The following is a 21,381-nucleotide window of genomic DNA, read 5'->3' as shown; positions in this document are numbered from 1 at the left end:
GCTACAGAATAATTCTCCTATACTTAAATGGAAATCCTTAGATATTAAACCCTTTAGTGTCTGAAAAATTGATTCATACAACAAAACTGTATCTGAAGGAATTGGTTAAGAACATGTTAATTTTAAGTTCTTATTATAGCAGTTTATTTTTCTCCAGCAGGGTTCAGCCATCATGGAGTCATGAAGATGGTTGATAATTGGGTTTGACCAAGGTTTGGGTTTCGCCAGACAAATATAACGTATGGTGTAGAAAAAGTGTTCAGAAACTCTGCTATGGACCCTCTATCGAGCTGTCTTCCTTCAGGGTCTTATCAAAAGGTTTAGCACCTCCTGGCTTCTGACCTAAGTCAGCCACTGGCCATACATATACATGCTCCTTCCCCAGATAGAATTGCCTGTCTATGCTCCCACCAACATCACAGCCATTCCCACTTCCAAACTGTGGGAACTTGGGCAGCAGGTTCCTTAACTTCTCTCTAAGCATTAGTTTCTTCATCTGTAGTGTGGATAATAGTATTTACTTATCTCATTGTGGTGAGAATTAACTGAAGTAATTTTATGTAAAGCATGGTTCTTAGCATATAGTAGTACCTTATATGATATTGTCAGAACTATACTTGAAAGAAAAAATTATTAATAAATGAGAATTCAAATAAAGGAACTAAAGATTCAGTGAAAGAAGCTAGAAAAAGAGCTATAAAGTAAATCCATAAAAAGCAAGAGAAAGGATTTAAATTTAAATTCCAAAATCAGTGAATTAGAAAACAAGAAAAATAACAAAAGCAAATGCACAACATTAGGAAAGCAAAACAGTATATAACCACAGATAGGAAGGACATTAAAACATCATAATAACTGAAATATTTACAGGTGAAATGATATAATGTCTAGGATTTGCTTCAAAATAATTATGAGAGTGGGGGGAAGTGAGTATATGAAGCAAGATTGGCCATGAGTTGATAATTGTTATAGTTCATGAGGGTTTGTTATACTATTCAGTCTACTTTTAGATACGCTTGAAATTTTCCTTAAATTTGATTTAAAAAACATAATAGTATACTAAATATATCTCTATACTGATATGGAAGTCTTGCTGAAATATGTGGTTTTCTAAGAAAATCTAAACGATATTTAGGAAGGAATAGAAAAACTATGACTTTACCAATAGCAAGGGAGAAATTTAAGTTATTAAAGAACACGTACCGCCACACACATCCCACCGCTACAGTGCCAGGCCCCAGGCTCCAGTAGGAGAAATCTTGGAAACTTTCAAGAAATAGATTGTTCTAAAGCGTAGGAAAAAATTGTATCGCCTTCTAGTCCGTTTTATAAAGTTAGCATAGCCCTGAAAATGAAAGTTAACACAGAAAAGGAAACTCTGCCACTTAATGAATACAGATAGAAAAATCCTTTTAAAAATTTACAAATCAAATACAGACTTATATTAAAACAATGGAATTTTCCTAGGAGTACAAGCATATTAGGACATCTGTTGATATAAGTTATCAAATCAGTAGGTCAGAGGAGAGAAACTAAGTTTATATTAATAGATAATAAAAAGACATTTTAAAAATTGAATATTCATTCTTCTTTTAGTAAAGAGGAAACAGTCTGATATTAACATGAGTAAAATATGTCTAAAACCAAATATTGATATCATATTTGAATGATTTACTGAATATATTCCCAAGTCAGAATCAAGGTAGCATTTATTAGTGTTTGCTTTATGTTCCATAGACTATGAGAAATTTGAGTTTTATTCTGGGATGGGAAGCCATTGAAGAATGTGAGGTAGGGGTATGACCAAGCCTGATTTCTGTTTTAAAATTATTCTGGCTGCTGTGAAGAGAAAGGATTGCACAGGAAAAATTTGGAAGGAGGAAAACCAGTTAGATGGCACTAGATGATAATGGTTTGTACTGACAGTGTCAGAGAAAATAGAAATAGACAGATTTGAGATTTATTTCAGAGATAAAATCAGTAGAATTTATTGATGGATTAAATATGAAGGGAAGGAAGTTAGATTAGAAAGGAAAAAGCCCAAAAGGACTTAACAGGTTTGGGAGATTGGTATTGATGCCGCTGCCTAAAATGAATAAGGTTAGCTTCCCATTACACTTGAAATCAAATGCAAATCCAAACTTCTTGGTAGTCTGTAAGGCCCTGCTTAATGTGGCCCGAACCTACTTCCCCATTTCCTTCTCTTTCCTTGGTGTTCACCACATTCTAGCCACCAAGGTCTTTCCTTTGTGCTTTGAATTCATTAAGCCGATTCCTAATCTCAGGGCTTTTGCATTTGCTGCTCATTCTGTTGGAGGACTCAAGACCATGAGTCAGCAAACTTTGTTTATAAAGGGCTGGGTAGTAAATATTTTAGGCTCTGTGGCAACTACTCAAGTCAGCTGTAGCCATTATGTAGGGAAAAAAACAGCAGGAGCTCTTATGTAAATAGACATGGGCATGACCAGATTTAGCCCTTGACTGGCCCTGCCTGGTTGTAGTTTACCCCTGCCTGGTTGTAGTTTACCCCTGCCTGAGGTCTTGGTGTGGTTCTCTCATTATTTTTTAGGTTCTTCCCAGAGGACAACTTGGCAAATACATTAGGATCAAGAAACTTTAAAATGCTGCATACTCTACCTCTAGAAATACAGTGCCACTTCCAGAAATTATTTCTAATAAATTGTGAATGTGCACAAAAGATGGGGACATCCCAGTGATATAGAAGATCAAATACCCAACAATAGGGGATTTATATAGTAGAATGCTCTGCAGTCATTAATAATGCATTGAGGATGATTTAATAATAGAAAATAGGGGTCAGCAAACTATACCTGAGACCTGCCCCCTATTTTTGTAAATGAAGTTTTATTGGAACACAACCTCACCCATTCCTCTTCACGCTGCAGTGGCAGTGTTGACAGAGACCAATATGGCCTGCAAAGTCAAAAACATTTACTTTCTGGCCCTCTACAGAAAAAAAAGTGATAATATGTGTACTATGGTCCATGTGTATATGTGCGTATATACAGAAAAAGACTAGAAAGCACCAACATAGTGGATTTTTTCCCTCTTTTGTTTTTCTCCTTTTTATTATTTAAGTTTTCTATACTGGACATGCATAGTTTTTATAATAAAATTACTTTTCAAATAGTAAGGCAAATGATAAAACCAATAAGACACAAAAATGAAAAACTAGCTGAAAATTTAATAAGAGAAATTTAAAGATAGTTAAAAGTTAGAGGCAGGAAAAAGGTTAGAGGCAGGAAAATATCAACAATAATATCTGGTTTCATGTGCACAACCACACAAGTAGTGTCCATTTCAGATTTCAGTATATGATACTTAATTGGGCAGCCATTATTTGAGTTCCTCCTATGTGCTGTTTGCCTGTTCTGAAGCTTAATCTGATAGGGACAATGGGTTGTGCTTAAATACTAATAAATGCCATAAGCAGTGTCCCTTCTGTACTCATACAAAATTGACAAAATATCCAAACATTTCTCATAGACACGGGTTTACTGCCAAAATATTTCTAAGCCTGACAAGACTCCTGGGATACCTCTGATACTTAGACATGGTATGGATATTTGAGCACACACAAAAGGAACACTGAGGCATTTTTCAGTGTTTCAACTGCTTATAATGAGATATGGGTTCGTTCTGGTTCGGAGATAGCTAATACCCAAGTAAAGCAGTTGCTCAGTGATATCTTGTATATAAGGGATTCTAATCGTGTGAGCTAGTCTTTTAACTTTATGGTGCTTTTTGACGTAGAGGAGTTTCTGAATTTTATAATCAAATCTGTATCAATGTTTTCCTTTATGGCTTGCATTTTCTAAACAGGTAGCCAAATATCCTAACATCTTCCTCAGATGTAAAGTGGCACATTCTTTTCTGTCACTCTGCTTTTATACAGCAGTACCATGCTGTTTTAATTAAGGTATCATTTCAACTGAGGGAGACTTAGTTCAGATTTTGATATCTGAAACATTGCTTCATTTTTTAGGGGTAGTATTAAAAAGCATAACTCACAGTAAAATGTGAATTGTTAACCTAAGCATCACTAGTCATTAAAGCCAATTTAGGCTAATCCTTCAAATTCAGAAAAGGTTATTTGGTTGCTTCTGTTCTTAAGTATTACTTGAGTAAAATTGATGACTTCTCTGTACAGAGACACACCTGTTTTATTTTGTACCCCTTAATTGGTTCTATAGTAACCATGATGTTTGCCTCTTCTTGACAGTCTTTTTTTTTAATAAATTTGTTTGTTTGTTTATTTATTTATTTATTGGCTGCATTGGGTCTTCATAGCTGTGTGCAGGCTTTCACTAGTTGCGGCGAGCCGGGGCTACTCTTCCTTGCGGTGTGTGGGCTTCTCATTACGGTGGCTTCTCTTGTTGCGGAGCACGGGCTGTAGGCGCACGGGCTTCCGTAGTTGTGGCACGTCGGCTCAGCATTTGTGGCTCACGGGCTCTAGAGTGCAGGCTCAGTAGTTGTGGCGCACGGGCTTAGTTGCTCCACGGCATGTGGGATCTTCCCGGCCCAGGGCTCGAACCCGTGTCCCCTGCATTGGCAGGCGGATTCTTAACCACTGCACCACCAGGGAAGTCCCAAGCAGGTTTTTTTTTTATTCTTCAACTTGCATTAGGTCATTTATAGAACATTGCCATAAAAATTTGATCTAGCAGGAAGAGCCCTGGCCTTTCAAATGGTACCTGTAGCACCTAATGGACCCTCTAATGTTTGCTCAATACAGGACAGCAGCACTGAGCTCCCATGATAGATAGCTCTGTCATCAAATATGTGCCTGCCTTGATCATAGTTCCTTCAAGCTTGGAGCAAGCTTGGTGATTTTTAGAGGCTCTTCAGGTTTTGAAAATTCAGTGATTTTATTAAATTCGTATAGGTTATGTAGATTAACATTTGAGGTTTTTATTGGTTCCACATAGATTGTGTACATTAAATAAAGTATTTTCCCACAGCTCTCGATGCTTCAGTCCTTTGGTTTTGTTTAAATGCCGCTATCTCAGTGATCATGTTCTGAATACTGGCATACTTTCAAAAACATTTCCCAAAGCAAAAATACCTTAGAATAACTTCTGGAAGCTATTAGAGGATGAAATGGAGTAAGGGATTGTCTGGTAGCTTGACCCCTCCTTCTTTTCCAGGTTGACTTCTTCAGTAAATGTTCCTTTTGCTCACTAATAGCCCAGGGAGTGGACTTTTTTTTTAATTTAGATTTTATCAGCTAGGAATGTGAGTTTTAACTGTGGGCCTTGACGTCTTTAACCTGGTTGATAATTGATGTTTATAACCAATGTGAATTTAAATGTAATTCACTTTCATTGAAGACAGGAAGAGTTTGTCCTTACATCACAATCAAAAAGCTTCTTGCATGTGGTCATTTTCTTCCCATAGTTCGGAAACTCTTCCTCATTGACAGGGAACACCCATGACATGTCTATATATAACCTTAAAATAGTCTTGAAACTGTCCTTTGGAGTGTGTGTATAAACATTACGAAGGGTAAAATTTCACATGAGAATTGATGACTTGTTATTTTAATTGTGCTGACTAGTTTCAGTTGCTTTTAAAGTGTCATATAGTTAAGAAATACCAGCATATCTCAGGATTCTGAAATAAAATAATGTTCGTTTCATGGGTTGTGAAAATTGTCTGGATTTCTGGGAACCAGGAGTACGAACATTTCAGCAGGATTTTGCTATCAGCAAATCTGTTTTGGTTTCCTGTTCTGGCCTCTCTACCTATCAGCTACATTAGTGCCCTCGCCATTACGTTTCTCCTTTCTTTTACCACAGGAAAATTGTCAGGCCTCTTTCTCTAGCATTTCAGGACCCGCCTGACAGGAAATTTTCTAATTGCCGGAACAGCTGGTAGGGGAAAACTTTGCAGGGGCTTGGCCTTCCCTTTCTAACTTAAGTTTTACCGTTAGAAATTCTTTATCACCATCATGGTTTCATAGCCATGTTTAAATTTCTGTCTTTTCGTGTTCGCTCTATACAGGTAAGCTTTGTTCAGCTTCTTTAAAGACTAAAATGTTTCGGTTAGAGCTAAGTATAATTATACTAATTAAACAATTATTTCACTTTGTATGTTCTTTTAAGAAGCTTTTCAAAATTCAAAACCAGTTCTTATAGAACATTTAAAGAATAATATTTCTATTTACTAAAAGTAAGCCAGCTATTTATATTATATATTTCAACTCTGTGAATTTTGTAAACTTATTTTACATTGCCTTTTTAGTGCTAAAGTAATTTTTAATCTTGTTAGTGTTTGTAATTTTATATAATAAAACAGATGACTGTAACTCTCAGTATTGAACTAGGCATGAACAAAATTGTGAACCTACTAATATTTAGGAGATTACTGTGTAATAATAATGTAAGCAACATTTTGATGAGTAGGGGAATGTGTTATTTTAAACAGTCAAGAACTTAAAAACAGATTTTTGTTGAAATTGGTTCTTTTAAAAATTTGAAGTTTTTAATCAATTATATTTAGCTTTAAGCAAGTAATTTTATCTTACAGTAGGCACAGTTTTCAAAGCGTAACTTTGTTAAAATGTGTTTAGTGAATGATAATTTGCATTGTATTTAATCTAAAATCCTGCCGAAATCAACTTGATATTTTGCCATGAGAATCGTGCTATCCTGCTGCTCTTTAAAGAGAATTAAATTTGTTGATCGGGATTCCCAATTGGGAGAAAACTCAGTGCTCTTTCCAGCAGTTATTGAAAATATTAGTCTGGAGAACCAGCAATGCTGTTTTCTCAAACATAGATTCAAGAAGCTGGCCTAGAATACTCTCTTAAAGAATTTGGCTAAATGAAAAATTCTGAACATGTTATTCATTAGCAAATCAAGTAAATTGGATTTGGTCCAATTGTAATCTAGAATAAATTAAAATGTGGTTTCTCACCGCAGCTTGAATAACAAGACTAATTATGTGTCACAGCCAAATAATTTTTATGTATCTTGATCATCAAAAAAATTAACATATCTTTTTCAAATTAAAAAAAAGTATATTATTGAACTATAATTATCTATATAGAAAGCGATGCTTTATTTACTTTACTTTTGGATTATATTTAAGAGGTAAATAAATCTTATAATTTCATTTGTCAGGTCTTTTTTTTTTATGATAGGCCAAAAAATGGTTACATATCCATGAGTAGAAAATACTTATTTATTGGCTTTTACTAAGGAATATTTAAATATTTTATTTCGAGCTTCAACAATATTTTCTGACATTAAAAACAATTTAAAAAATACAAATGCCTTAAGAACACACTTCCTGACTCAAGGGAGGGGAGGAAAAAGGAAATTATGTATACAAGGCAGGGCATAATGCCAAATGTTGAATCATTCTTTAAAATCAATTAATGTCACCCAGTTTGTTTTCTTGATATTTGCATGTTATAGTATTAGGTTTTATATAACTCAGGTAAGCAGTATCTGTTTCAGTTCCTTTTCTTTAATCCTTTTTACAAACATTTTAAGAACAAAATTTTTTTTTTCCCTTTCAACTTGAAAAGGAAACATTGAGTTAATTTTTTCCCAGTAAGGGGTGAACCTCAAAGACCATTTAAGATGGAACCTATCGACCTTTTGTTGGTCCTGGGAAACAAATGAGGTGGCTTTCTTTGTGACTGGAGGAACAACGAAAGATCCACCTGTCCATGAATTTTCTTCTGCCATTTTTCTGTGATGTCTAAAATGATACTCTTTACAAATTCCTTAAATTATAGTTGTTTTTTTGTTTCTTAATTTTTGGCTATGTTGGGTCTTCGTTGCTGCACGCGGGCTTTCTGTAGTTGCGACGAGCAGGGGCTACTCTTCGTTGCGGTGCACAGGCTTCTCATTGCGGTGGCTTCTTTTGTTGCGGAGCATGGGCTCTAGGTGCGCGGGCTTCAGTAGTTGTGGCACATGGGCTCAGTAGTTGTGGCTCGCGGGCTCTAGAGCGCAGGCTCAGTAGTTGTGGTGCATGGGCTTAGTTGCTCCGCGGCATGTGGGATCTTCCCAGAGCAGGGATCGAACCCGTGTCCCCTGCATTGGCAGGCGGATTCTTAATCACTGCACCACCAGGGAAGTCCCATAGATATTTTTTTAACTGAACTGACTTTGCTTTATCTATCAGGGTCATATCTCAACAAGTATTTGCCCAATAGTACATCTTTGAAGCCCTAGGTAAATTCCTAGAGAGCAGATACTCTTCTGTATCGTAGTTTTGCTAATACCTAGTGCAGTACCTGGCCCAGAATCTGAATTGCCTTCTAACAAAAAGGAAAGAGCCTAAGAGAATATGTCATAGATCAGAAACACTTCCATCAGGACCAGGTAGTCAGGAAGAAGCAAAAGTACAAGAGCCTTATTATTATTATTATTATTATTATTATTATTATTATTAGGTCTCTCCCCAAAACAGCAAAGATTTTGGTCTGTTTCATTTATTGTATATCTCAGACAGCTAGAAGAGTGCCTGGCATGTATTAGGTGTTCAATAAATAAATGTTTAAATAGATGAACGAATGAATTCCCATTCATAGCTTGAGAGTATTGAACACCTCTGAGTTTGGCAACTGTGAGTACCAAATGTCTGAAAGTGCTAGGAGTGTAGATGAAGGATACAGAGTTGTGATGTAGACCAGCTGGCAGCCTCACAATTTTGCCTACAGGTAGACCTTTATCTAGCAAATAAACGTAGACTTTGTAAAAATAAAAATATGGAATTTTTTATAACTTTTAAAAATACACAAAGTAAGTTTTTGTGGTAATGACTGGGCAGGTATCCATGTATCAGTTAAAGTACAGTTGTGCCAGAAAATGTAAAAATGTGAGCCTCACAGAGTAATTATAATGGATATAACTTACATCTCTGCTCTACTTCATTGATAAAATTCTTTTTCCATAAAATTACAGTTGCTTCACTGTATACTTACAGGCAAAAACACAACTTTACAAACTATCAAACTGTAGTTCTGTGTTGTCATGTGACAGATTTATTTCAGTAACAGGTGATTTAGTGACCTAAGGTAGGTTTGTCGCATGCAAATATCAATCTGTCCTTGGTTATCAATGTCTTCAGAAATTCGATATCCCTCTCTGCATCCATCTCATTGGATTCCAGGTATGAGCTAGAAGAGCACATTGTTGCTTTCCTATCTGTTGTCCAAGATTGCCCAAGCATTAGTATTATGTCCTAATTGAACCTCAAATTCATTTCTAAAATATTCATGGTCCCATAACTTGGAAAGACTGGTGACATAAAGCACAATTTGGGGATCAAGATAGCAACCAAGGATATTGTGCCTATTGTGCTACTGTGACTTCACATATACATAAAAGTAGATAGAAAATGGTTTGCTGATATGATTAGTAAAAATTTCAACTGGGAAGGAGCAGAAAAATGTGTTGGGGATAGTTTTTGCAACTTGGGCCATAAGCATTGATCTTTTCTCTCCACCCCCAAGAACATTTTTTGTATCCTCTGCATCCCAATTTAGAAAAAAGATTTTTAAAAGTCTAGTTACTATCCTCAAGGAGGTTTGGAATGATTGCATCCATTTTGGGGAGGAAGAGGTAGGGAGTGGAGGAAGGTGCTATTTAAAAAAAGAACGAAATATTGAGAAAAGAAACACTTGAAGATTTATTTTAAAATAAGGTTTGCCAGGATAAAAAATTCAGTATGGGGGTGGGAAAATAAAGTCAAGGACGTCTCTCAGAGAAGAAACAGAAAATAGGAGAAAAAAGGATGAAAATTAAATTCCAGACGTACAGTATCCAGCTAATAGAGTTGTTGCAAAAAGAGAAACCCTGAAGAGTGGATGGAAGGAAATTATCAAAGAAATGTCAGAATTTCCCCAGAGGTAAAGAATTCACGTCTTTAGATTATAAAGGTTCACCAAACCTCTAGCATTTTGAAGGAAAGGAGACCATATTTATCTCACTTAGTGTGGAATTTCAGAAATACAAGGACAGAAAATTCTTGAAGCTTCCAGAAAGAAAAACCAGGTCACGTACCAAAAAGTGTATATCAGGCTAGCATCATCCAGCTAATCAGCAGTGCTGACTGCTAGAAGACAGTGGACGAATGGCGCCAACATTCTTGAGCAAGATTATTTTTATTCTAGAATTTGGTAGCAAGCCAAATTATACAAATGTGAAGACAAAATAGAGACATTTTCAGATGTGGAAGATCCAGAAAGTTTTCTTCCACATCACCTTTCTTAGGAAGTTACAAGGGAGTAGTCTAAGAAAGAGAGAGACGTGGGAAACTGAAAATAGTGGATTCAACCAGGAAAGCACTGAAGATATATCCCGAGATAGTATCTACGCAGCAAGGCCTAGAGAACAACCCATCCTGATGGGAGGGTAAGAGAGGGCTCTCAGAAGAATGGAAAGTATGGTAAAAATCTAAGATTTAAAGTCCCCTTGGATTATCCCAGAAGTCACTGTTAGGGGCCCATATGAAAGGAAATTTAATATACTTCCTAGCCTGCGTTTGAGCAATATATTGTCATGAAAATGCTGCTGCTTATATAGGCTTTCAGCTTTTAGAATCAAGCTGTAGGGAGAGCATGAAGGATTTGGTTGTGGTTACAGGAGAGAATGTTAGTTTTCTTAATATCCTTAAATATTAATAAAAATAAGCTATTAGCAGGTGGGGGGAAGTTTGAGGGAACGAATGTATGGGCACTATTACCCTCCTTTTACAAAGTGAAGAGTTAGGATTCTGTCTAAAACTTACAGAAAAAACAAGAGGTTTGTGTGAAATTAATATAATTATCAAACAGTGGGGAGGAAGGTGATGGATGGAAGGGGCATAATATAAGTAAGTCCCTCATCTTTCTTATTTTTAAATCAATAGGTATTGTCTTAAAGTTAATAAACTAAGAAATGATCAAAGTAAGTGCAGAAAGAATTAAAATTTTTTTAAAGCTTAGGTATGGGGGTGAGAAGAGACTTGCTTTTCACTATAAGCTATTCTACCACTGTTTGATTTGTTACCCATGTGCATGTATTACTTTGATTTTAAAAACAAAAAATTTAGGGAACAGGAAATAACCCAAGTTGACAGAAGGCTATGTGTAAGGGAATGTTGGGAAATAATACCAGAAAAGCAGGTTGAGACCATATTGTAGAAGGCCTCCAATGCCAACGTAAAGCAGTGCATTTAATTTAGAAAAACTTGGAGGAGTTTTTGAGCAGTCTGGTCATGTAACTGGAGCTGTCTACTTTCAGAAAATGAATTTGTCAGGAGGATGGATTGGAGTGGCAGTGGCAGAAAGGGGCATTAGGAGTGACCAAGCTAGTTTCAGTTTCCTACAGGAAAGGTAATGAAGGATTACAGCAGGACGATGTTACTGGAAATAGAATGAAAGCTATTCCCAGAACCATGCTTGATACAGAATAGGTGCTTAAGTGTGTTTATTGAATGAAGGGATCAAAGGGAGACTACATTTTTTAGTAATTTTTTTTTTTTTTGCGGTACGCGGGCCTCTCACTGCTGTGGCCTCTCGCACTGCGGAGCACAGGCTCCGGACGCGCAGGCCCAGCGGCCATGGCTCACAGGCCCAGCCGCTCCGCGGCATGTGGGATCTTCCCAGACCGGGTCACGAACCCGCGTCCCCTGCATCGACAGGCGGACTCTCAACCACTACGCCACCAGGGAAGCCCCCTTTTTAGTAATTTTTTGACATGAAAGGAAGGATAGTCATCAAAGATGAAATCTTTCTTGAATAGTAACTGCTGTTTATTTTGAGATCCATGGCCTGATGGTAGCTCACACTGTGAGAGTAAGGCTTGATGCTGTATGCCTGTGACAAAATGCAAAACGGTTATAGTTCAGTAGTCCTTCCTTGCCTGTGTTGCATCTTTATTTGTGACAGACAATTGTAGTAGGTATCTGCTATGAAATATAAGATGAAATAATGTTGCAGCCTAATAAATTACATCCCACTTAACCCAAGAAAGAAAAGTCGTAAAATATATAGAACATTACAGGGTATAGTTCTTCACAGCATCATGATACAAGGGCATAAATAGCCGTTAGATTTCAGTTAGGCTCTTGGAACAGTTCGTTTTTCCCACAGGAGGCACACTGGCACATGCTGGAATCCGACCCATGAACTTAGCCTCATGAGTTCAAATCTGTTATCCATTAGTCTTCAAAGTTTGATGTGACAGCACTTTAGAGTACAAAAAAGAAAGAGGAGAACTTCTTTATAGTTTCATTTCCATGTATAATGTATATAATTTAGTAATACAAAAAGTATATAATTTATAAGTATATATATAATTTAGTAATACAAAAAGTATATATAAGCCAATAAGTATACAAATATTGGGTATATGCTATTTTTTTAAATTAATAATGGTGCACTACCAAAAGTTCAGAGACCACTTCACTAATCAGTTTAGCTAACTGACCTAAGAGATACAGACCAGTTACAAAGACCAGGGGAATAAGTCTGTATGTTCCTGACATTGATCTTGGATGGGGAACCACCAAGAGCCTCTGACAGTCTCAATGTGGTGTAATGCTAAGATCCTTGTTTTAGAAGTTGTTAGAAGTCAGAAAGCCTGGAATTGGGCCCTAAGTCTGCCAGTTACTAGCTTGTGATCTTTACTTGATCTCTTTAAACTTCAGACTGTAGAATATTCAGACCATTTTACCTTTAAAATTTCTAATGGTGAATGGGGGAGTCTGTAGAGAGTTCTGAAATGTTTTTGCTTGCTTTGGGGTATACTCTGTGTTATCATCAGCCCTCTCTAATGCTGATATGTAGTCAAAGATTTGCATGAAGCATAAATAGAAAAGGTGAAAAAACACCCAACCCGGGCTTGATACATGTTAGGTGTTTAATAAATATTTCCTGGATTTTAATCTAAATCTTTCTTACTTAATCAATCCCACATATACATTGTTCTTTGAAAGTTTTTTTTTTTTTAAAGAATTTGGTAATTTGCTTCCTTTCTTTCCTAATGCGCCTAGGAACAGCTGTCACTCTCAAGCCCTTGTACACATTGGTCTCATTTGGAGAGAAGGGGTGCCTAGGAAGGAGTCAGCTAATGTTTGATTCTACCCTAATGCCTATTGCACAGGATCGTTGTGAGAATTAAATGAGATAATACATATGGAATTACAAAATAAAAGACTAAACCATATTAGGGGATTGTATTATTATTGTTGCCAAAGTTCCAAGAAAGTCCAAAATGATTAAGCTGCCTTAGTAGTAGAACATTCTACAAACTACAGCTTCTGTCTTACAGAGTAAATTGGTGGGCCTGGATTTCTTTTTTGTCCTCTTATAGGAGCTTTTTTTCCTTTTACTACTCATTTTCAAAAGCTACCACATTAGGATATCCTTGGTATATCTTTTTGAGAAATCTTTGTAATTCCTTATATCGCCAGCCTTCTGTGAGTGTCTCAGAGAATGTTACTAGAGTTCGAGCATTTATATGGAATAAATGGTAATAAAAATAATGAATTATTTATGTTTGTATAACACATTTAGATTCTACTAATAGTACGTATGCACTAGAAAAAACATTATAGGCAAAAAAAAGAAAAGATAGTCTTTGACAGGCTTATGTTTCTTGTTTTGTTGGGTTTTGTTTTATTGTAGTTTTGGCCTGATAAAGTACATGTCTTGATTATTGAATAAATAAGGTGTACTTAATCTGCTGATCTCAGGGTAATTAAGTAATTGAAATTCTATGTATACTTACATGTATTTTCAACCTTTCTCTTCTGACACCTTCTCTCAGGTATAGTAAAGCATCCACCTTCTTTAAGTATCCTTCTCTTAACTCTAAGACCTTCTACTGTTCCATTATGCTGAACATTTTTTTTCTGTCTAATCCTCCATCCAAATGTTAAATCTTTCTTGATTTTGTGTTTTAGAGTTATCCCTTTCTCCCATCTCAGATCTCAGGTAGTCCTAGAAACAGAAAGTAACTTAGGTATTTCAAACACAGTAAACTTCAGCAGGCTAATTCAAACAGCCTTGCTGAGGGTAGAAATCTCCACGTTGACCCCGGAATATTTTTCAACCCCTCTCCCCAATAATCAGGTTTTGTTGTGTATAGTGTTGGTTTTACGTAATACAATCACATATCAGAGCACAGCAGATTACTCTGATCTGTTTTCAGCCTTCTTTACACACTCTGCCCTCACCCCATGAAACTAATCCTTCTGATTATCTCCAATAGGAAGAGTGAAGACTTGAAAATATTCAGAACTAATGTTATGTAGAGGTTAAACTGGCCTATGTGGTTGGCTGGTATTATTCTTCCTCTGACATTTAACTTGAAAGTATATTTGCTTGGCATGTGTTCTCTTTTTACTTGGTGAGTCAGTAAAGGTGGTTTGTGTATGTTAATTTGAGGATTTCTAATATGATACAATAAATTTACATTGCTTGATTTATAGCCAGAGGAAGTAGCTCTAACTCTGTTTTATCCCCTTATATTTGCATCAACAGGAAGAAGGCAGTATCAAAGAAATTGCAATCACACATCATGTAAAGGAAGGACATGAAAAGGCAGATCCTTCCCAATTTGAACTTTTAAAAGTACTAGGGCAGGGATCATTTGGAAAGGTAAGTCATGAATATGTGCTTTTTAAAAAGTTGCTTTTTGGAATTCATGTATATTTCATACAAATGGGGAACAGAAATATTTTATGAAATACTACTGATCTCCCTACAATGCAGTATTTTCTGTGTTTTTACAATTCTCATTATCAATAAGTGTGACAAAGTGAATAAAGTCATTCAGAAGTACAATGGGAACTTTCATAACTTGGCAGTGTTCACTTCATATTCATTTTATCTTCAAGACTATATGACCTTTCTAATTGCACTTCTTGAATGATTAAAAAAATCACAAAATGTTCCCATGACACACTGGCCTCTTTTTGAGTCTTCATGTAGAATCGGAAAGTGATCTTACAATACATTATAACAGTGCATCTCAATCTTTCCTCCAGAGTACCCCTAATACCAACAGAAAGCAAATAGGTACTCCCAAGGAAATAGGGTGGGGGGTTACCACTACACATACGAAATTTGGGGGACTTATAGCTTGTCTTTAAAATGAACTCACAGGCTGCATTCTATTCAATGATATCTGTGTCTGGTTTTTGTTTTTGTTTTTTAATTAATTAATTAATTTATTTATGGCTGTGTTGGGTCTTCGTTTCTGTGCGAGGACTTTCTCTAGTTGTGGCGAGCAGGGGCCACTCTTCATCATGGTGCGCGGGCCTCTCACTGTCGCAGCCTCTCTTGTTGCGGAGCACAGGCTCCAGACGCACAGGCTCAGTAGTTGTGGCTCACGGGCCCAGTTGCTCCCTAGCATGTGGGATCCTCCCAGACCAGGGCTCGAACCCATGTCCCCTGCATTGGCAGACAGATTCTCAACTACTGCGCCACCAGGGAAGCCCCTCTGTGTCTGTTTTTAATATCCAAAAATATTTCTCAACTATTTCCCAAATCCACCAACTAAAATTGCAACATCTTTATCATTTTTCAAGTATTCCTTGTCCCCCTGCTGCATACCTCAGGAGCGCTTCCTGTACTCCATTTTGAGAAGTACAGCATTATAATCACTACTACTTGATCTATCTAGTCCATTTCTCAGCAAGAGGAACGTTCTGAGATTGCATTCAGCTTTCACAGTGCAGTGCTTCCTTGCCACCTCTCTGTGAGGAAGCATTTGAAGATATGCTTTGCAAGCTTCAAAACAACACCCGTTTTGCTCTCTTGTGTATTTTAACGGGACTATTTAGCAATTCTTGGCTAATATAGGTAATCTGTTACAGCTGTTAACCTCTTTCAAGCCCAAAGTGATATTTTTAATCCAGATATAGATTAAGTAGCCAAAAGAAGATAATGGTTGCAAGTTTGAGCTCTAGGTCAGCCAGACGTGGATTCTAGTTTTGTTTTGTTTTTTCTACTTACTTGCTGTGTGCACTTGAGCAAGTTACTTAACCTCTTGGAGCCCCATTTTCCTCTTCTAGGCAGTCATTAGGTACTGAAGTTCTCAAGGTTCCATTCTAGGCTCCCTTCTCACTCTATACTCCCTACTAATTAATTTCTTTATGCCCACTATCTTAATAAAACCCACATACAGCTGATGTAACAGATTTATATCTCCAATCTAGATTGTGACTCTAAGCTCTGAACTGTATGCACAGCTACTTATTTTTTTCTCTTTGCATGCCCCAAAGTCAGTTTAAACTCAACATATCTAAGACCAAACTCATGATTTTCCCCTAACCCCCAAACCTCTATTTCATTTTTCTCTATCACTATGAATGACTTCTGGTTAAGCAAGCCAGAAACTTGAGAGGCATTCTTGACATATCCTCCTAGTCCCCGCCCTTCCCTCTCCCCCGACCCCCACCAATCTGATCCGTTCACAAGTTCTGCTGATTTAGTGAAGATTTCTCAAATCATGCCTGTTCTCTCCTTCTCCCTGCCACTTCTCCAGTCTGTGCCACCACCATTTCTCCCTGGCCTATTGAAGGAGGCTCCTACCTTGGGCTTCCCAAATTTATTTTTGCCTCAAGCCATTGTTTATCAATACATGACAGCCAACAAGAGCTAGTCTTATACTCCATCCACTTAACCCTTTAGAGGCCTCCCTTTGCTTTTAGGAGAAAGACAAATTCTTAAGATGGCTGAGGAGCCCCTCAGTCTGCCCCCTAGCTACTTCATCAACATCACTTTATATACTTTTCACTGCCTGTGTTCTGGCCACATTGGCCTTCTTTTTTAATCCATAAGCAGAAGCCTTTTGCACATGCTGTTCCCTCTGCCTGAAAAACACTGCTCCACCCCCATCCCTTCCTCCTCTGGTTGGCTCCTCTCAAGCTTAGGATCTCAAAGAAGTCTTCCCAGCCATCCTGACCTAGGTCGTATTCGTCTATTTTTACCCTCTCAGAACATTACATACCTCATCTTCACAGCACTAACCACAACTGCAGTTTTTTGTTTGTGTAATTATTTGTTTATTGGCTGTCTCCCCCACTAGACTATATGTTCCATGAGTGCAGGGGCCATGAATGCCTTGAACCATGTCTCAGTATGGAACCAGTAGCATGGTACCTAATATATGTTCTGGAAAGAAGTAATGAGTAAATAATAGTCCTGCCCTCATAGGGTAGTAGTAAGAATTAAATGATATAAGGCCAAGCACATAATATCTGCTATGAGATTGTATTATCATGCAATTTATTATGGATAAACCAAAATAGTTGGATTTATTTCTACACATTATATTTTCAGGGAACATAATATTGAAGTTTCCAGGAGTTAGCATGCTTCTCCCTTTATTTCTTTAAAAGTAACTTAAATACCTTACTATAAATAGCAAACATTAAAAATAGGGCGTCTCCTTTCTTACTCATCCTCAAAAGCCAGTCTCAGCCAAGGAAACAGGGATGACCTGTCACAGCCTAGAATAGCTTCATGAGGGATTCAAAAAGTCAGAAATGCTGGTGGGGGAAGATCTGATGGCATCTGGGACTGCTGCTGCTCCTGCTGCGCTTGACTGGTGACCAGCCAGAGGCAACAGATTGAGTGCCCTGAGCAGAAGCACAGAACTGGGTGGCTGGCCCGATTCTTATCCCAGTACCTCCACTGTGACACCTCAAAGCCCTAGCTATAAAATAGGCATTGCTTAGTAGGACTGCCTCCCAAAATTATCATGATGGTGCATTATAAATGCTTGTGAAGGTCCTTTGCAAAAACTAAGATGTGCTGAAAAGTATCAAGAGGGTACTTTCAAAGTAGGGCGAAGAAAGTTTGAACCCATGAGGAGAATTTTTCTTGTAGAATAGTACGAAGAAGCTTGATTAGGGAATCTTAAGAATGAATAATAAATATCAGATAAATCCTAATTATCCCCACCTAGTTAGAATTTATTTCAGTTCAAAAATATTCATAATCTCTGATTGCCTTTAATTTTTAAACATCATTCCATCTTAGGAACAACCCTGATTGAGAATACACTTTTCGCTCCCTAGGTTGGCTCACTGCTAACTGGCTAAAAGGAAGTTTCACTATGGGCCACGGTGAAGGGGGACAATGGGTGTAATTTGGGGAGAGAAACACACCCTGCATCAGGGTTTCTGTGCACATTGTGGCAGTTTTCACTGGACTTGAGGTCACTGACCATTGTCTTTGGCACAGTTTCTCGAAGTGAGGAACTCTGCCTTGCCCTAGAATCAGTTGAATGAATCATTTTTTTATTTTGTGCGAATAGCCTAGTGTGCTAATGCAGGTAATAGAGAGCTGACCCTAGAGTTAATTCTTGATTGTAATTGAGTCTCTTCTTACCATCTGTGGCAGCTCAGTAGCACTGCTAGGAAAGAATGGGTAGGAGAAAAAAAGTTGAAATTCAGGTCCATTTAGCAAGTCTGTGTAAAGGTTTGCTGGAAGAGATCATGAAACTAATGGTCAAAATGAGTAGAGGGGATTTATTGATAGTTTTGTATTGTATTAGACAAGTTATAGCATGACCGTGAGTTATTTAGAGCAGACTTTATTCATTTTGCATAAATCCCACACTATATTTTGAAAATAGCCAAAAATATTTGGAAAATCAAGATACTCAGTAACATACCTGGGGATTGCTTGGTTTTTTGTTTGTTTGTTTGTTTGTTTTGCCACACCGCACTGCCTGCAGGGTCTTAGTTCCCCAACCAGGGATCGAACCCGCACCCCTCCTGCAGTGGAAGTGCAGTAGCGTCCCACCACTGGACCGCCAGGGAATTCCCCTGGGAATTGTATTCTTAATATTTAGGTATATGTGTATATTTGATTTTTAAAAGATGAGGAGGCAGGGTTCTGACTTAATTTACATTAAATAGTTGTGAGTAAATTTCTTCAGTATAAGTGTTTTAAATTGCTTTGCCCAAATCAAAACTACAATGAGGTATCACCTCTCACCAGTCAGAATGACCATCATTAAATAGCCTACAAATAACAGATGCTGGAGAGGGTGTGGAGAAAAGGGAACCCTCCTACACTATTGGTGGGAATGTAATTTGGTGTAGCCACTATGGAAAACAGTATGGAGGTTCCTTAAAAAACTAAAAATAGAGTTGCCATATGATCCAGCAATCTCACTCCTGGGCATATATCTGGAGAAAACTCTAATTCAAAAAGATGCATGCACCCCAGTGTTCATAACACTATTTACAATAGCCAAGACATGGAAGCAACCGAAATGTCCATTAAGAGATGAATGGATAAAGAAGGTATGGTGCATATATACAATGGAATACTACTCAGCCATAAAAAAGAATAAAATAATGCCATTTGCAGCAACATGGATGGACCTAGAGATTGTCACACTGAGTGAAGTCAGAAAGACAAATACCTTATGATATCACTTGTATGTGGAATCTAAAATATGACACAAATCAACATATCTACGAAACAGAAACAGACTCAGATATGGAGAACAGACTTGTGGTTACGAAAGGGGAAAGAGGATGAAGGAGGGATAGATTAGGAGTTTGGGATTAGCAGATACAAACTGCTGTATATAAAATAGATAAACAACAAGGTCCTACTGTATAGGGAACTATATTCAGTATCCTGTAATAAACCATAATGAAAAAGAATATATATATATTTATATATATAACTGAACCACTTTGCTGTACACCAGAAACTAACACAGCATTGTAAATCATCTATATACTTCAATTAAAAAATAAAAATAAATTGTTCTGCCCAGCAATGGGAAATTGTGGAGTTTTCATACATAAAGAAGACTATTCGTCAACAGAATTGAATCAACAGAAAATTGTGGTCAAGGGGAACTTCTGTATAACAATTTTTATGGAATCAGAATTTTTGTTTTGTTAGAAGCAGAGCAATCACCACCTGTGTTATACTTTAAACATGTTAGACTTTTCTCTAATTGCTTCATGGTTTAAAGATTTTTGTTTCTGTCTTACATGTTACATGGTCTTTGGGAATTGGTAAACAGCAACAAAAAATGTATTTACTTAAATTGACACACAAAGTTATAACCAGTGTTTACAACTCACTGTATTTATAATTGGTAATATTTTAAGGAAAATAGTTAATGTATCAGAATCTTTCTAATAACAAGCTGTATTACAGTAGGGGGTCTTATTTTAGCAACAGTATAGTTTATGATACTTTGTAAGACTTATTTTCTCTTACTTAAATACAGGTTTTCTTAGTCAAAAAAATCTCAGGCTCTGATGCTAGACAGCTTTATGCCATGAAAGTATTGAAGAAGGCCACATTGAAAGGTGAGTGCTACTGCTATTTGTAGTGTTCGCGTAGTATGAACAAACTGAAAAATCTGAATAGGTCTCATGTGACTCCTAGGCCAGTTACTTAAATTCAGAATCTGTTCCCGTTACTGTCTTTAAATTTAGACTTTCTTTTAGTGGATTTTTCCTACGAGGCTAGGAATCATATGACTAGTGAGAATGGGAGTTGCCATGCTTTAAAAGAAGTATTATAAATTCTTCTTGGGCTTTAGGCAAGTAGAAGTTTAGAATTTTAAAACTAGGTTTGATGCATCTTCCAGTTCATATTATTATTTTAATGTTTTGAAAACTTACTGATTTATGATGCAAAATAGCTTTTATTCTAAGGACTTTATCATATTGACTTCTGGTCTCCAAATAAGTTTTTATTCTAAGCCTCTGATTTTGAAAAATCTAATGTCAGATTTGGCTCTTATAGGTAAACAGTCACTTAGAAAAAATTGTACATAGATTTTTAAATACTTAGATCTTCCTTTTTTAAAGTAGTATCAGTTATTTTACCACATAACCTCTAATTATTTTGTGTGTTGATTCCTGACATGTCTTTTTTTTCCTCTTCAACGTACCTGTATTTTCTAAAGGTTTTAAAATATTATGGAAGGAATATCTGTGATGATCACTTATTATTTCTGATGTTATTTTTCCCAATTAGTAACTCGCACTGGATATTATCATCGTTTCAAGAAATTTCACCTTCCTCTATAAACACCATCCTTTGCTTCTGTTCTCTTGCTCCCTTCCTGAATGTATTTTCTTTCCTATCCAGTCTCCACCCCCTGGCATACTACTTACTTGATTCTTGCTAGGGCCAGGAAATTAAATTATATCCTCAGTGCCCTACTCTACATCACTACTTTTATAAGTTTATACTCATGAATTCCATGTTATAAAGCTGCATAGATGGAACTTATTTAAGAGAGTTCATTTACAAAAGCAACAAAAGTAGTTTTTTTCATGTATATAACAGGATTTGTATTGTGCATAGTATATGTAAAGGAAACTATGAACTCTGAGAAACCTAAAAGATACTGGGAAAGG

At 36.8% G+C, this 21,381-nt stretch overlaps 1 protein-coding gene across 3 annotated transcripts in view; it reads left to right on the top strand.

Moving 5' to 3' along the window:
* RPS6KA3 (ribosomal protein S6 kinase A3) overlaps positions 1-21,381 on the top strand; it is a gene marked incomplete at both ends in the record, with an annotated part of 108,565 nt that overhangs the window by 40,342 nt on the left and 46,842 nt on the right. For all 3 annotated transcript variants that reach the window (XM_079728256.1, XM_079728255.1, XM_079728254.1), the window contains 2 exons: positions 14,507-14,623; positions 20,238-20,319. In XM_079728256.1, the coding sequence (XP_079584382.1) occupies positions 14,507-14,623; positions 20,238-20,319 (199 nt within the window). The remainder of the gene's footprint in view (positions 1-14,506; positions 14,624-20,237; positions 20,320-21,381) is intronic.

This window comes from Hyperoodon ampullatus (genome assembly GCF_949752795.1).
Source record: "Hyperoodon ampullatus genome assembly, chromosome: X".
NCBI lineage: Eukaryota > Metazoa > Chordata > Mammalia > Artiodactyla > Ziphiidae > Hyperoodon > Hyperoodon ampullatus.
The sequence above is the reverse complement of the archived record's forward strand: the minus strand, read 5'-3'. Positions and strand labels throughout refer to the sequence as shown.